Source organism: Eleginops maclovinus, chromosome 18, assembly GCF_036324505.1.
Source record: "Eleginops maclovinus isolate JMC-PN-2008 ecotype Puerto Natales chromosome 18, JC_Emac_rtc_rv5, whole genome shotgun sequence".
Lineage (NCBI taxonomy): Eukaryota > Metazoa > Chordata > Actinopteri > Perciformes > Eleginopidae > Eleginops > Eleginops maclovinus.
Window position 1 is genome coordinate 22,887,648 of NC_086366.1, and position 15,279 is coordinate 22,902,926.

At 42.5% G+C, this 15,279-nt stretch overlaps 1 protein-coding gene across 3 annotated transcripts; it reads right to left on the bottom strand.

Moving 5' to 3' along the window:
• Window positions 1-1,821: 1,821 nt before the first annotated feature.
• On the bottom strand, window positions 1,822-10,604 carry tbx2b (T-box transcription factor 2b). 3 transcript variants are annotated; one of them, XM_063907205.1, is made up of 7 exons: window positions 8,888-10,604; window positions 7,853-8,122; window positions 6,268-6,418; window positions 5,226-5,302; window positions 4,968-5,107; window positions 3,480-4,063; window positions 1,822-3,114 (listed from the first exon to the last, which is right to left on the bottom strand). In XM_063907205.1, the coding sequence occupies exons 1-7, from the start codon at window positions 9,244-9,246 to the stop codon at window positions 2,665-2,667; spliced, it is 2,031 nt and encodes a 676-aa protein (XP_063763275.1). In that variant the 5' UTR covers window positions 9,247-10,604; the 3' UTR covers window positions 1,822-2,664. The 3 variants fall into 3 exon arrangements, with proteins under 3 accessions (XP_063763275.1, XP_063763272.1, XP_063763273.1); XM_063907202.1 differs by having other exon boundaries at window positions 4,968-5,134; window positions 8,888-10,603; XM_063907203.1 differs by having other exon boundaries at window positions 4,968-5,134; window positions 6,268-6,414; window positions 7,855-8,122; window positions 8,888-10,602.
• Between the last annotated feature and the right edge of the window lie 4,675 nt (window positions 10,605-15,279).

Consider the following 15,279-nt stretch of genomic DNA (forward strand, 5'->3'; position numbering starts at 1 on the left):
ACGGTGTAACTTCTTCTGTTGGCCTACAAAAGCTTAAATAACAACATAGGCCTACACTGATCATTTAACAAAGTTGTGAATAATCTTGGCCTTTTTACCCCACGCCGTCAGCAGTCATTAGTTATGATCCACGGGGCCTCCACAGGAGCCTATTGATCACTCATTGACTGATTGATTTAGACACATATTTTTTTCTCCCAGAGTGCGAGGTCGAGCCGCTCTCGCTGTTAATTGAAGATAACAGAGTGGCAACAATGGCCCCCGTAATAGAATGAGAGTTTTGTGATTATCACTGCAAAAAGAAAAGAAAATGAAGAAGCAGGGGGAGAGGGGGGAGGAGGGGGGGCTGGATCTCTAATTAGGAAGCGGGGCGGTGTGGAGGCTGTGGCCGGCAGGCAGGCGACAGGCGCCGGGTCCCGGACAAAAGGCTGTCTGCTGCCCTAAACTCCCCCTGCTTAACCCTTTAAACCGAGACACACACACACACACACACACACACACACACACACACACACACACACACACACACACACACACACACACACACACACGTTGACTTTGGTACCGAACATACAAGATCAATGCTTAAAACGCTAGAAAAAAAGAATACTTTTCATCGTTTACAGACGCTTACTTTATGTTTATTTTTAACATCGTGACATATTAAGCCCATTTAATAAGCAATGCATGCAATATAAGTGAAAACATGTTTCATGTGGAGTTTATTTTCCAGAAAATATTTCCTGATAAACAGTTCAGTTTGGTCTCAGGCTGCAGAGGATGTGTATGAGTGCAGCAGAGAAAGCCTTTCCTATAAATACTTACATTACTCGACTCTTTCTAAAAATACAGAGGGCCACACAATACTAAAGGAAATGCTTATTGACGGTGACTGAGGACCTGCTCTAAATAGACCTGCATGCAGGGGACAGACCCGATTTAGCATTGAAAATAAGACTGACTACTGCAAACTAAACAGTTAGAAATATACCAAGAAGAAAACATGTAATTTGGTATATTGATCAGGTAGATTATAATGCATTATTTAATATTTACATGTGTAGCTTTAATGCAAAGATCTCTGCACCAATTTATTCACAATCGGATTTTTATAATTCTTTTATGACATGGATCAAACCCAATAGCATTGTGTTATCAGATTTAGCAAACCACATGCATTGTTTCCTGTTAAATATTTGGCCAATAGGGGGCACTCCTGTCACGTGTGTTTATGTGTGTGGGCTTTACAGTGTGTGTAAAACCATAGATGACTTCATTTAAAATGTGATCCTTAATGGTGTAGCTTACATCTGTTTCGCTCTAATAAGATGAATCTAACAGCAATAAAAGTCATGATATAATAAAGATAATCATACACCTGCAATATTTCAGCACAACGATTTTTTTATTGAAATTGTGAGACAATCAAAAAAAAAAAAAAAAACCCGGTCAACCAACATAAACAAGATACTTTCATCTTTAAATATATTTTTGAATAGATATAAATGACGCGCATAGGAGGAATTGCCTTGAATGTCTCCTGGCTGGAGTGAAATAACCTGAGGTGTTTTTGAATCCATGTGGAGCTCTCTCTGTCTCTGTCGGTGGATACAGACTAACATGGCACACACATCACCCTAAAATGTGTGATGCTTCATACACAGTTTTTCAAACCAACAAGCGCTAAATAGCTTTCATGTACAGTATATGTTCAGAAATTGGGAAGAGGGGGAGGAGAAGAAAAAATAAGAAGCAACAAGTTAAATTCGAAATATATACACGCTAATATACAGCCTTGAATAAATTAATACCAATTGCATATTCTTGGATCTTAGCTTTATTTACAGAATATTTTATCTTTAATTACATAAATAGTTCAGAAGCAATTTTTCGGGCACGAAATGATAAGCGGTTCTGTCTGTCTTCCTCTCGCAGTTCACCTTCCAAGCCTTTTGAAATGTCAGGCCTGGAAAAAAAGAAAAGTTTTTGGATGCAGCTTGAGACCTGCCTCTCGGCGGGATGAGGCTCCTGTTCAGGGCTCGGCTCGGTATTTAAAAAAAAAAAAAAAAAAAGCCTGGATGCTCAAACGCTTCAAGTTAACCTAAATCAACACACACTCTCCCTGTGCGTCGATCAGTGTGTGGAGAACGATATGGGGCAGATACTGGTCCACCTGTGATTATGGATATGATAGAGTGGGACATGATGGCATGTCCATGAGCTGGAAGGTCAGTTATTTAAAAATAAACCATTATTTTAGTATATATTTCTCAATTTTCGCATTCATCTTCAATGTTAGTTTTTAAAAATATTTTAAAGATATCAATGTGGGAATGTATCCCAGTATGCCTGCCTTCAAGAAGGACTAATCTGAAAACACTGGGCTTCAGGGGGGAGTTTTTACATTTTTTGTTTTCTAGTTTTTAAACTATAATCAACACACTTTAATGATAAACCACATTTTATCTGGCAGGCTTTCTATCAGGTCAGCTTGACTAAGTTTCTGTCAATCCGCAGTTTTGTTCCAAGAAATACCAGTTATTGGCCTTCAGCAACCCATATCGGTCAAACCTCATCCCAGTCTCCTTAATGTGCTGTACAGGACATTTGCACTTATAGTCCTCTAGTATTCAAGCCAAGTCTTCATCCTAAACAGAGTCTTCATCACTTGGGAGAGTCTGCCCTGGGGGAGGGCTCCCTCTGGCCCTCCAGGCCGCTCACCAGTCTCTGGATGCTTTGCAGCTCATTCACTGAGTCCTTCACTGAAGTTTTAGGAGATGCAGCCCTCACACTGGACCCTCCTGTCTTGTGGTTGCTGTGGAGCTCTGGGGCCGGGCTGGTCTCCCTGCTGCCTGGTTTGGAGGATTCGGACCCTAGGTTGAGGCAGCTCTGCAGACTGGTGGTAAGCAAACTGGAACTCTGTGGCAGCGACACTGGGAGCTGGTAAGGGTTGAATCGGAGTCTGGGACGTGACGCAGTCAGAAAGGGGTTCCTGGAGAGGGGACTGGAGGTGCTGGTGGCGGGGAGGGCGGAGGCAGAGGCCGCTGCTGCAGCGGCCGCCATGTAGGTGTAGGGGTACGGGAACAGACCACCAAATGGCGGCATGGGGATGCCCTGTAATATAAAAGTAGATGACTTTGGGTTAGAGCTGAACACATCACTTTTTACAGTCAAACAATCAAAGAAGTTATCCATTTTTCCAACACACAACCAAATAATTTGGTTTTTTTTACAATTTCTACTGAATTTTGAAAGTATGAAAGAACAAAAAAAGTTTTCCTTATTGAGGCAACTGAGGCAATCCTTTCTACAAATAGATCCACCAACAAAAAATAAATCAAAGAGATTCCTGAGCTCATGCAGCAAATACATTATATTTTACTTCACTGGTCATGGCTAAAACAAAGCTAAGTACACTCCCAATCCAAACAGGTGTACAGGCAAACTGAGTACTATTGTAACAGGTTGAACTTCCTTACCTGAGAGGCGAGCATGTGCTGGGAAAGATGGAAGGGGAAGGGGTTGGGGGTTCCTCCTGTGCCCTGGCCAGAGTGGCCGCCGTTTTCCAAACCACTTGCTCCGGATACAGAGGCCAATAGATGCCCCATGCCCATAGCAGAAAAGGCTCCGGGGGCCATGGCGAACTGCCCAGGGTGAAAAAACAGCGGTGATCCAGCGCTTAGAGGGTTAAAAAACTGCTGACTGTGCAGGCCAGACAGAGCCAGGCTTTGTAAGTGGCCCGGGCTGAAGTGCGAGGGGCTCTCGGTCTGGACCATGAGAGGGGAGAAGGCCTCCTTAGTGGCACTAATGCCTCCGGCCTCTGAGTCCTTTGTCAACACGTCTGTGGTGTCCTTCCTGTGCCTGCTCTCCGCTTTGTCCTTCTCAAGGTTCCTTATACTGAAATGGGAGTCCTCCTTCTTTTCTGTGCTCGGCCTGTCCCTGATGCGCTCCTCACACCTTGAGCTGTAGGGGGACACAGGTTCAGGTCCCGGGCTGTTGGAGCCAGTGCAGCGCTCGTCAGGATGATCCAGCTCCTGCTCGCTGTCAGTGCATGTTTTATCATCTATAACAGAAATTGAATAGGAAAAAAAGAGGTGTCAGCAAATAACACTTTGTCAGGCATTGCAAAAAACACACACCAATAACCAGCTTGTATTAGGTTGGTCTTTTCAATTGATGGCCTTACACTCACAAAATCCACACTGCACATTTCATTTCCACTTTAGAAAATTAACATTGAGCCTACATTTTCAATTTTGATTGAGTTATCCTGTACATTATTGTTTGCATTATTTTTCCTATGTTTAAATCTTTTATATGCAAACATCCACTTACTGCTTTAAACGTCCTTTGTCATATAAATTAGTTTGGTAAATAAATAAAAATTAAAGGATTTCAATTGCCAATAACCCCAATAGACGTTTTACATGTTGTTTATTCAAAACCAGAATGTATCATTCAGTTTAAAATCAAGTTGACTTTAATGATTGAGTTCACAGTTCTTACATAATACATAATAATACATAAACATTTGCCAAACGCGAGTTTCGGCATCATACATTTATTACAAATGAAATGTATTAATTGGAATTTCATATAATAAAGCGGCACAATGATTTGGTGACAGCTGTGGAGTACATAACCAGTACAAATCCACTATGACCTTTTAAACACCCGAGGGTGCATATCGCCTACATTTTTCAAAATGATCATTTTGTTACGTGAATGCATCTGAATTTGCGTAAAACACATGGGGCCGCAAAAAACATAAAAAATAAAATAATAATCTACACAATAAGTGAATGTATTTTATTCACGCTACTGTTTATTTCATACAATGTCAATATTTTAACTAATAAACACTATTTTGATTTTTTGATTTTTTTTTAATGGATGACAACAACAACGAAACGTCATAGCCATTATCAAACAGCATTCTTAAATAAATAAACGAGGAGGTTTCTTACCTCGGCTTGGCCTGCTGAACCTCAGTGGGCTGCTGTCGGCTCCCAGCGGGGAGTGCACGGGGTCGCGGCCTGGGGGTTCGCTAGACGAGGCGTCCGAATCCGCACCATCCCGATCCGCCTTGCACTGGTCTTCATACATCCTGAGCGACGGCATGGTTAGCTGTTTCCTGTTCATTTATAATATAAACAATAATGAATGGTGGTGTGCGATACGCATGACAAACGCACGACGCACAGGTGTTCGGCTGCATGTGTTACCTTTTCTCTCTCCTCCCGTTCCCCGTGTCTCTGAATCCTTTGGCAAAAGGGTTGTTGTCAATCTTCAGCTGCGTTATCTGTCAAAAACGGATAATATTGTTGAGCCAGGTGTGCACAATATTTGGGACAACAACGCATTTGGATAAACACGCAGAAACCAGGGTGTTGGACAGAAGCCACGACAGGCCTGAGATTTTCATTATTAATAAAAGCGAAATGATGGGGCGTTATTCTCATAGGCCCCTAGAGAGAAAATCTGCCACGAAATATTCCTCTATGGGGCCACACAAGCCTCCAGAAAAAAAGGCAGAGGGAACACAACAGATGACTCATATCAATAATTAATAATGTGGTTTGGATCACTGCTTCTTCACGATATGTCCTGATGTGGAAGAGGCTGGTGTGGCTCCACGGAGCAGGCACACGACTGGGTGGCTCTTGCGTGAGCGTCGAGGCCCTGTGCCCCCTGAGCAAGAGCTTCAGGCGTTTGTCATTTGAATTTACAGTGTTTTACAACATCTGGCCACTGTGGCTGTGGGCTGACCAGCCCTTTAAAGGCCCTCTAATCGATGGTGACTCTTTCCCATAAACTTTTACAAGGCACCCGACCCCCCTGGACACAAGCTCCAATTAGCCTCATGGATGAGGATAAGGTGTCAGCCTAGGGGCCAATAATGATAAGTAAATATACACAGGCTTTTACAAAATCTCAAATTCAAATATGCTGTTTTTGTTGAAAGGTCAAACAATTTTTATTATTAAATCCCGAAAAACGATTTATTTTGACAAGACAAAAATAAAATACGAAGGACATATTCATGGTGAGAAATATCTGATAAAACCACGAGTCTATGCAAAATAATACAAAATGATTACGAAGTGGGACATGGGAGTCCTCTGCAGCGAAATTAGGCGACCTACAAAATCAGATTAAGTCTTCGGGAGTTGCAGGGTGGGGGGAGGGGACGCATGTAGGACATTTATTATGCAAAGTATAGCAGCCATATTAGAGGCAGTCAGTTGAGTGTGAACAGGGACTCACCTTGTCGTTCTGATACGCTGTCACTGCCACGAACTCTGTCTCCGGGAACACGTAGGTCCTGAAGGTGCTGTAGGGGAGCTTCAGGATGTCGTTGGCCCGCACTATGTGGAACCGGGGCTGGTACTTGTGCATAGAGTTCAGGATGGTCTGGACCAACACACACAAAAACACACAGCTGCGGAGTGAATATTTTGCGTCCCTTTGACACCAGAAAGAATATGTTGACGCGGATCCATCCATTGTTATTGATGTCGTTATAATTACTGTGTGAGCAGACTTGTCTGTAATTAGTGCGGGGTAAAGGGAAAATCCTCACCAGGCCACACATGCTGTCATGAAGCTAACAAAAAATGATTTGATCCGGTTTAAAGGTAAAAAAACCCCAAAACCTTCCATTTTCTTTCCCATTCATTTAAAATATGCGAGAAAAACACTAAAGAAAGTTCCCCAGCAGTGAGATTTGGTGTAGAGGAGCACCAAAGACAGCATGCATTTTAACATAAAATAGCTTATATTTTAGAAATCCCCCCAAAAATGATTCTCACATATTGCCAAACAATATGAAAATGGACTTTAAATACATTGTTAATTCAAGATAAAATTAGTTTATTCATATTGGCTACACCTTAAAAACAAGACAATAGCAGCTTAAGGGCTACATGTGCAAATAATACGAGTACCGAACCGATTGCAAATAATTTAGACATGTAAATGTTAAATTTGCTTCCAGGGGGAAGCTCAGTCTGCCTGCCAGTCAGATGAACTTTCTCAGGCATTTATCATTTAGTCTTAAGCCGATTATTTTTTAGGGGTTGTTGCATATTTAATAACCCATATTAAAAACCCTAATATATATTCGGATTAACTAGTGAGTCATAGTAAACCATGGGGTAATGTTTGAATAGAACCTACATAAAATAACAACCACTACAATACTATACCACACTATAGACTATACTCTGAGGCTACTGAAGCCCAGGCTCGGATATTGACTCTCATTTCACGTCATTTCTCATTTAACTAATTTGTTGATATGCCAAGCAAACTTGCAAACTCTCAGCTTAGATAAGAATAATCATGCAGAATAAAAGTGCTAGTTGTCAAATGCAACCGAGGTTTTTCTCCATGCCCTGAGTTGCTCCACAGCCGGCTTTGGGTTTAAATATTCGGACGCAGAGGAGAAAACTAAGGCTGATAATATTCTGGACCAAAACATAAGCTGTGCAGCGGCCGGTGGAAGTCAAGTGGCGAAAAAGTGTCAACAAGATACATGTAGGCCTTCTTATCTTTAAGCATATATTATGTAAGATTAAAGCACTATTAAATTTGTTGTATCCGTTATTAACCACCTTTCAAAATCCCCCTGCAATATTGTTTTGATTTTGCACATATGTGTTGGATTTCATTTATTTTCCCCTGGCGGTTTGCTCCTCTATTTTTATAATTGTTGCTGCTGCACTCACTTTCCCCATTTGCTTCCTAAGTTTCATTTGGTTTTGACAAACACCTAAAAACTGTCCTGCCTGTTCAAACATGTAGACTCAAAATGTCTGTTCTCAAACGAGATTAAAAACTCCAGATACTTACAAATCCGTGCTTGTCTGAAATGTTGTTTGTCAGCTTGAGTTTATGGAAAGCAACAGGCTTGGCCATCCACTGCTCGCCGGTGGCCGGGCTGTCCGGGTGGATGTACATCCTCTTGGGCATCTCCGGGTCGGCCTTGCCCGCCACCATCCAGCGGGAGTTGTGGAACTTGTAGCGGCAGTCGTCCGCCGCCACGATGTCCATCAGAAGGATGTATTTGGCTTTTTTATCGAGTCCGTTTATTCGAACTTTGAACGGAGGGAACATCCTCCTGAACAAAGAAACACACATGGAGTTAACACACCGTGATTGAACCAAAACACATCATCGAATTACCTTGAACAAATCTGACAAAAAGACGCACCGAAGGCGACGCAGAGCAAGAAAAGCACCAGGGAATTTGGTAATTGTCAGATAATATTCTCACGCAGTTAGGTGACAGTAGTGTGTCTGTTAGTGTGTGTCTGTGTGTGTTTTTTGTTCATGCCCTACACTACAAATCTTAGCAGTATATTTATGACCACAGCACTTCACGTATCTGCTTTTTGAAGTGACAGTCTGTTTATGAAATCCATAAGCTCGGCTGCTTCGACAACATGCAGTTCTGGTGAGAAAAAACTAAATAAATCCCAGTTAGCATTTTTCCCAAAAATGTCCTAAATTAGGAGGTACTTGGAAAAATATGATAAATATTTAAAAAAGTAAATTTACCTTTTATTAATTCACACACTTTGACGCTAGTTTTAAAATGTTATGGGACAGTAACTCCATTTAAAAACAAAAATATTTAGTGTGTTCTGCGAGGGTAACATAGCACATTGTTGCCATAGGCTATTCTCTGGATTGTCTGCATATTTTTAATATGAATCTCCGAACATGTTACCAAATATCCAAGGCCTAATACTCGCCATTTAACAACGTAATACATGTGTTTAAGTTGACTGAACATGTTCAGCGCTAGCTCATTTTCTGCATATCCCATTAACAGATTTACTTTACTGATTTTTATAAAAAATAATGTCTCAGAAGTGCTTACCTCCCGGACTTGGTAATAACCATCTCAGTCCCGAGTTTATGAAACTGGTCCCAAAGATCCTTGGCTTCCAGTGTAACTTTGGGGTCGTCGTCCACCTCTTCCTCGGGCTCCAGGCTCTTCATGCTGCGGAGATGAGCAGCCTGGTGGTGGCTGAGGGCCGGGTGGAGCGCAGCTTCTGCCGCCCCAGCGAGGCCGTGGTCCGACATGGTCTTGGTGAGAGCCCCGGGAGGGAGGCTGAGCGCCGGGAAGAACGAAGGCTGCGCGGCCGCTAGAAAAGCGGACATAGGGAAGTCGGTCGGCCGGTGTGCGTGGAAAGGGTGATAAGCCATTGCAGTCCCCGTGAAAACTGGATCTCTCATCGGTGCATCCACAAAAACCGAAGTGAAATAATGGATAGTTTATTGGTATTTCCCCGCAACCCGGAGCGAGCGTATAGGTCCGCGACTCGCGAGAATTTCTGTAAAGCGGGACAAAACTGCACAGTCAAACGAACAGTGCGTTAACAGGCTGAAGAAAACAGCCCAGAGTTGCTGTGGATGTGATTTTCCTTTGGTTCCTCCACCAAGTCCTTCAGTAAAAGCGGCTCGGTGAAGCCAAAGCCCGGCTGCGATGTGTGCCTCTCAGAGAAATAAGCTGTTTCTCTGCTTTAGTCATCCCACACTGACTGGAGAGATGTGGCCCCGTTCACTGCAGATCTGTGACTATCTCACATGTCCTTCCTGCCTCCATCCCCAACACTAATGAACCAAGCCCCTTTGATTGCTGATTTTACGCTTTGTGGACCAATTGTGGGCCCCTATAGGCGTGGTTCTGACAGCTCCGGTCAGACTCTAGAAAAGGAGGGGGGGACAAGAAGGTGTCGGAAGCATTAGCAGTAAGAAAACATGTCAACAGAATAAAATATTAACCAATGACAGGAGAGATCGGGAAATCCCACCCCCATTTCCAAGCCAAACACCGGGTCAGTCCTCAGTTGTTGGCCGGTGGAGGCATCACCTCTCTCGGCTTGCGTTTTTACAATGTCGCCTCCGGAGAAAGCAGTTCACAGTGTCCCTGTTTTAATACTCACCTTAACACAGAGGAACAGCAGTTCTCCACTGTCTTTTAGAACAACTCACTACAGTAAATCCACGACGATTCCGGAGAGATTTATTTCATTTCTCGGTCTTTCTCTAAACATTACAGCTTTACTTATTCCATTTTATCGGCTGTTTTTTCACGCTCAGGCTGGAATCACTAACCAAGGCTATAAATGTTAGCTGCTTACACTGACTTCAGCTTCATACATCCCCGGCTTCCCCAGGCGAGAGCCGTTTATCTGTGCGTGTTTCCTGATCGAGCTGACGGGAAGGCAGCCGCAGCGCAATAAAGAGACGAGCCTGGAAAAGACAAACCCAGATGCTGCGTGGAGGAAAAAGAGGAAACCAGATGAATGATGATGAGTGAATGTTGACAGAAAAATCTAAGAGAAGGAAAAGCGGTGAGTGCTCACTTCGATACAAACTCTTCCTCGTTTCAAATAAACGTTAATAAGTCCAGAATTAAAAGTTTTTTATTTTTGTTTATCCTCATGGCATTATTCTTCCGGTTTGCGGGGATTTGTATTCTCGCACTGATGACATGATTTAGTGCTCACAGGGCAAGCCGTGTTAGCGTGTAATCTTCGACAGGTTGTATTTTGTCAAACCAAGGACAGTGAGTGCGGGACTCCGGGAGCCACGGTGCCCCCCAAACCCCTCCCCACCCGCCTCCCTGCCCTCCGCTCTGCTGAGCTCCTGTAGAAACACCCAGCTCCTGATTAACTTGGACTCAGTTTGTTAAAGAGCCGCTCGGCGCCAGTCGGCCGATGCGCCACAATAAGAACACTCTCTTGTCTCTTTATATTTACCCTCAAGTCTTGCATGTGTGCCCCTGCGGCCCCCTCTGCAGCCCCCTCTGCAGCCTCATCTGCGGCTCCACTCTCCTGCCTCGGTCATGACTCCATGTCAGATGTGATGTGTTTTTTTTCCTTTTCTTTTTTGGATAAACAGCTGTTATCTCCGGGCATTGTTGAGAGCCAGGCGTCACTTAGACAAAACTGAAACAAAAATTGATAATCCCTCTGAATGAGACTGTCAGAGACAACTGCGCATTTCCTATTAACCCCTGCAATTTAGCGCCTATGTGGCTTCCGCTGACAGGCACAACTTGCACTTTGCCATATAAATGTGTTGAATAATATTTAAAATCCCGTATAATTAAAACTCACACCATAGGCCGTTCATTATGTATCACTACATTACACAATAACAATAACAGTAACAGACAAAAGGTGCAAAACCAAAATAAACATTTTTATAATTATAGAATATCCTTAATACGGAAGTCCAGAAAGTATCAGCAACTGTGTGTCAGATACAACATGTTTTGTGTTTAAGGAGAATGCAGTGTATGCACATCTCCACTATGTTGCACACTTGTTGCTCGGCTTCCATCACATTGATACAGACACACAGAAGGCCAAACAGGAGCAACCACTGTACCTGCATGAAGAGAAAACCTGTGTATGAGGCCAGGAAACACCTTACATCAAACACCAAATTTCACAAGTGGACGCATGTGAAATAAAATGTATTTTCACTCCAGCCAGGTGTTGGAAATAAATGCCAGCGAGCATCAACTTCACATGTAAAATCATCAGGCATGTCCTGCACATGACTCACAGTTCCTGCACAGTTACATTGCGGGGTGTATCTGCTGTAATTCGGCCGGACAGCTGACTTGTTTGGAATGCTGCACCTTCAGATTTATGAAATGACGGAGAGGTAGGAGTGCCGTGGGAGCGGCGGCAGTTTGTCAGGGGTTTGAAGCTGCATGCACGGACTGGGGAAAGAAAAAGATTAGCAACATATGGAGGTGGATAACGGTTTTCTGCCGGAATACTCAACTGGATAATTGTATCAACAATGCTTGTGCAAATTAGTCACCATTTATTTGTTCTGTGCCGTCAACGGTACAGAAATCTCCATTACGCACGATTTAAAAGTCATTAAGTGGAGGGAGCTCCGGGCTGCTGGTACATCTACATAGAAGGGGGCACAGGGCCGGTGGATTAACATATTCTCTGTGTTGAGGATAAATGAAAGCAGACAGTAAATCTGCTCCTCAGACTTGTTCTTTGAGTTGAAGCTGTGAGTGACCTGTCAGCTGGGGGTGAGGTGGGAGAAGTACTCAGTTGTTGTACTTGAGTAAAAGTAGAACTGAATACTCTGTTACAAGCAGCTAAAAGTACTCATTACGCAGATTAGCTAATATATAATATATGTTTTGATTATAACCATTGATGAATTAAAGTGTTATCAAAGCTGGTAAAGGTGCAGTTACAGTTTTAATGACTTTGTATACTGCAGGGTAGCTTTTGAATTTACTCCAGCTGTAAATAAAGTCTTATTTAAGGGTTAATGAAATTACACATTATTAATCCAAATCTGCAAAGTAATTGAAGGTATTAAATAAATGTAGTGGAGCAAAAGTACGTTATTTACGTTAAATACAGTACTTGAGTTAATGTAATTAGTTACTTTACAGCACTGGAGGATCACATTGAAGGGGGAATAAATTGTTTTAAAAAATACTTTAATTATTTATTCATGGACTTTTTTAAATGGTTCTATATCCGAAATTAGTCAAAACAAGCAGGTTTGGATGTTTATATTTGAGAGTTGTCAGTAACCTTTTTCTCTGGAGATGTGAATTAAATGCTTGCTTGACGCGTTTTATACAGTAGGAAGTTGACTAAGGTTTTTCTATGTCCTTGATCCGTCCACTAAATACAATACACTGCAGCTGCAGATGTGAACATGTGCTAAAAAGCGTCTTCCGTACCGGTGATTCGGTCCACATGTCAGCGTTCCCCGGCCAAAGACTGCTCTAATTACAACATAACGGGACAGTTTTGCGCCATATTGGCTCATAATCGAGTATTGTTATTTTCTTCCTCTCCTCGACATTGTTCCTTTCTTTCTTTTTTATCTCTCCATCTTCTCCTCCCATCTCCCTGCATCATCTCTCCGGCTATATTTAGCGGCTAGACTGAGGCCTTGGCGCCAGACCGTTTAAGACCTGTCAAAGTCCCTCATATTTCCCCTTGTCACATGGAAACCCGGCGACCAGCGGCCCTCTCCTCCTCCTCCCTCCCTCCTTTTCTTCTCCTTCTCCCTCTCCTCCCTCATCCTCATGGTACAGCTACCAGCAGCCCTCCTCCTCCTCCTCCTCCTCCTCCTCCTCCTCCTCCTCCTCCTCCTCCTCCCCTTCATCTCCTCCACTTCCTCCTCTACAGTGCTAAATGAAACATATCAGTTCTCACTTGTAGGAAAAGCAGAATGTTTCCTCACACACACACACACACACACACACACACACACACACACACACACACACACACACACACACACACACACACACACACACACACACACACACACACACACACACACACACACGCTCAACAATACACTATGGGAGAAGCTTTTTGGGAATACCTGATGCACCCCAGCTCTTCCATAAAACAAACAATTTTTACTGGACATGACTTCATGACAAACTTAATCACATCCAATCATACCCTTATAACCCTAAAGCATAGTTTACAGGAGTATCATGAACTGCAGTTACGGTGTTCGTTTGGAGGCTGTAGGGGCCAGGTGGGGGCGCTATAGGGACCCAGGGGAGCCACAGGAGAGTGACACTGCTGTCACACCCAAAGGCGCACCGCAGCCAAGACTTTGATGCTTCAGAAACACACACACACACACACACACACACACACACACACACACACACACACACACACACACACACACACACACACACACACACACACACACACACACACACACACACACACACACACATGTTTAGTCCTCTACAACACTACATAGTAGCTTTTATTTATGCTCAACTCTTTACATTACAATAATTGTCTGACTTGTTTGACTCGGGGACCCTATCGCTATCAATTCCCTATCAGTATGGCCAATCAAAGGTCTATAAGTTTATGACGCACTGCAGAAATGTGCGCACCCACGTGGTGTGTTTATCCAGTTATAAACACGATCACTGGGTGTGACGGTGCTTCCGAATATATCACAATGACATTACCTCCTGTCATTACTGTCTTAATGTTCCTTAATAAAAGAACATCTCTGTAGTCGGTTGCTGGTTGAAGGTGAGGTCCCACAGTGCCGTCAGTGCCCCTGCATCCACATAATTACTTTATATATATTTTACTTCAACTTTAGAGATATATAAAGTAGGTGTATTAGCTATTTTTGCGTTTGTGTATATTCATCAACATGTAATAAAAGAAGGGGAAATGTTATCCCATGGAAAGAACTTAAAATCATATAAATGTATTTTGTGGATCGCTGAAACTGAGAGACTGCGGCTGAGAATTTTCAATCCTTCCAAAACAAAACAAAAAATCCACAAACAAGTTAAAAATCTATTTCATACATATTTGATTAAAAAAATAAAAACAAATTGTATGTTTTTAATCCAAGCACCTCTCGGTCAGTTCATTTATTTAATTTTTCCCCCATACGGATTCAGAAAAATGCTTTTATTTTGAAAATAGTTTATTTAAAGTGATCAAACTAACCCGTAAAAGAAACACCTGTGTTAATCACATTTCTCTGTAACGAAATGTATATCCATGAACGTTTAATGTAACACTTTGAAGTAAGAAATAAACATGCGCAGTTTATGCCAAGCAAATCAATAAAAATGTAACTTCCTGTTTGTTTTCCGTTCAGAAGAAGCTTATTGTTAATTATGGAAACGTTTGAACAATATTTTTTTAGGTTCGTTGAGGCAGATTTTTTTAAACCAGCACAATATTATTTTGTGTGTTTGCAGATGTGTTGACAGCGTGGAGAAATTGAATTAGCAGCTGCAGCGCCGGGAACATTGGATCTTATTAGGAGCGCAGCAGAGGAGCAGCTACCTGCAGGGGAGGAGAGGAAGAGCTCTCTCTCTCTCACACACACACACACACACACACACACACACACACACACACACACACACACACACACACACACACACACACACACACACACACACACACACAAACACACACACACACACACACACACACACACACACACACACACACACACACACACACACACACACACACACACATCCATATAATCTTATTTAAAAACCCTGTAAAGTCTATACATGAACAGTGACTTAGTCTTATTTTACTGTTCAATTAGTGTCTCAAACCAGCATGATACAAATATAATTATACACCCTGAGACCTGGAATGACATAAAAAGAGTAAATACTCAAGTTTTGAATTATGTTGCCATTAAGATGATTCAAACATCTTGGATTTAATTTCCTCT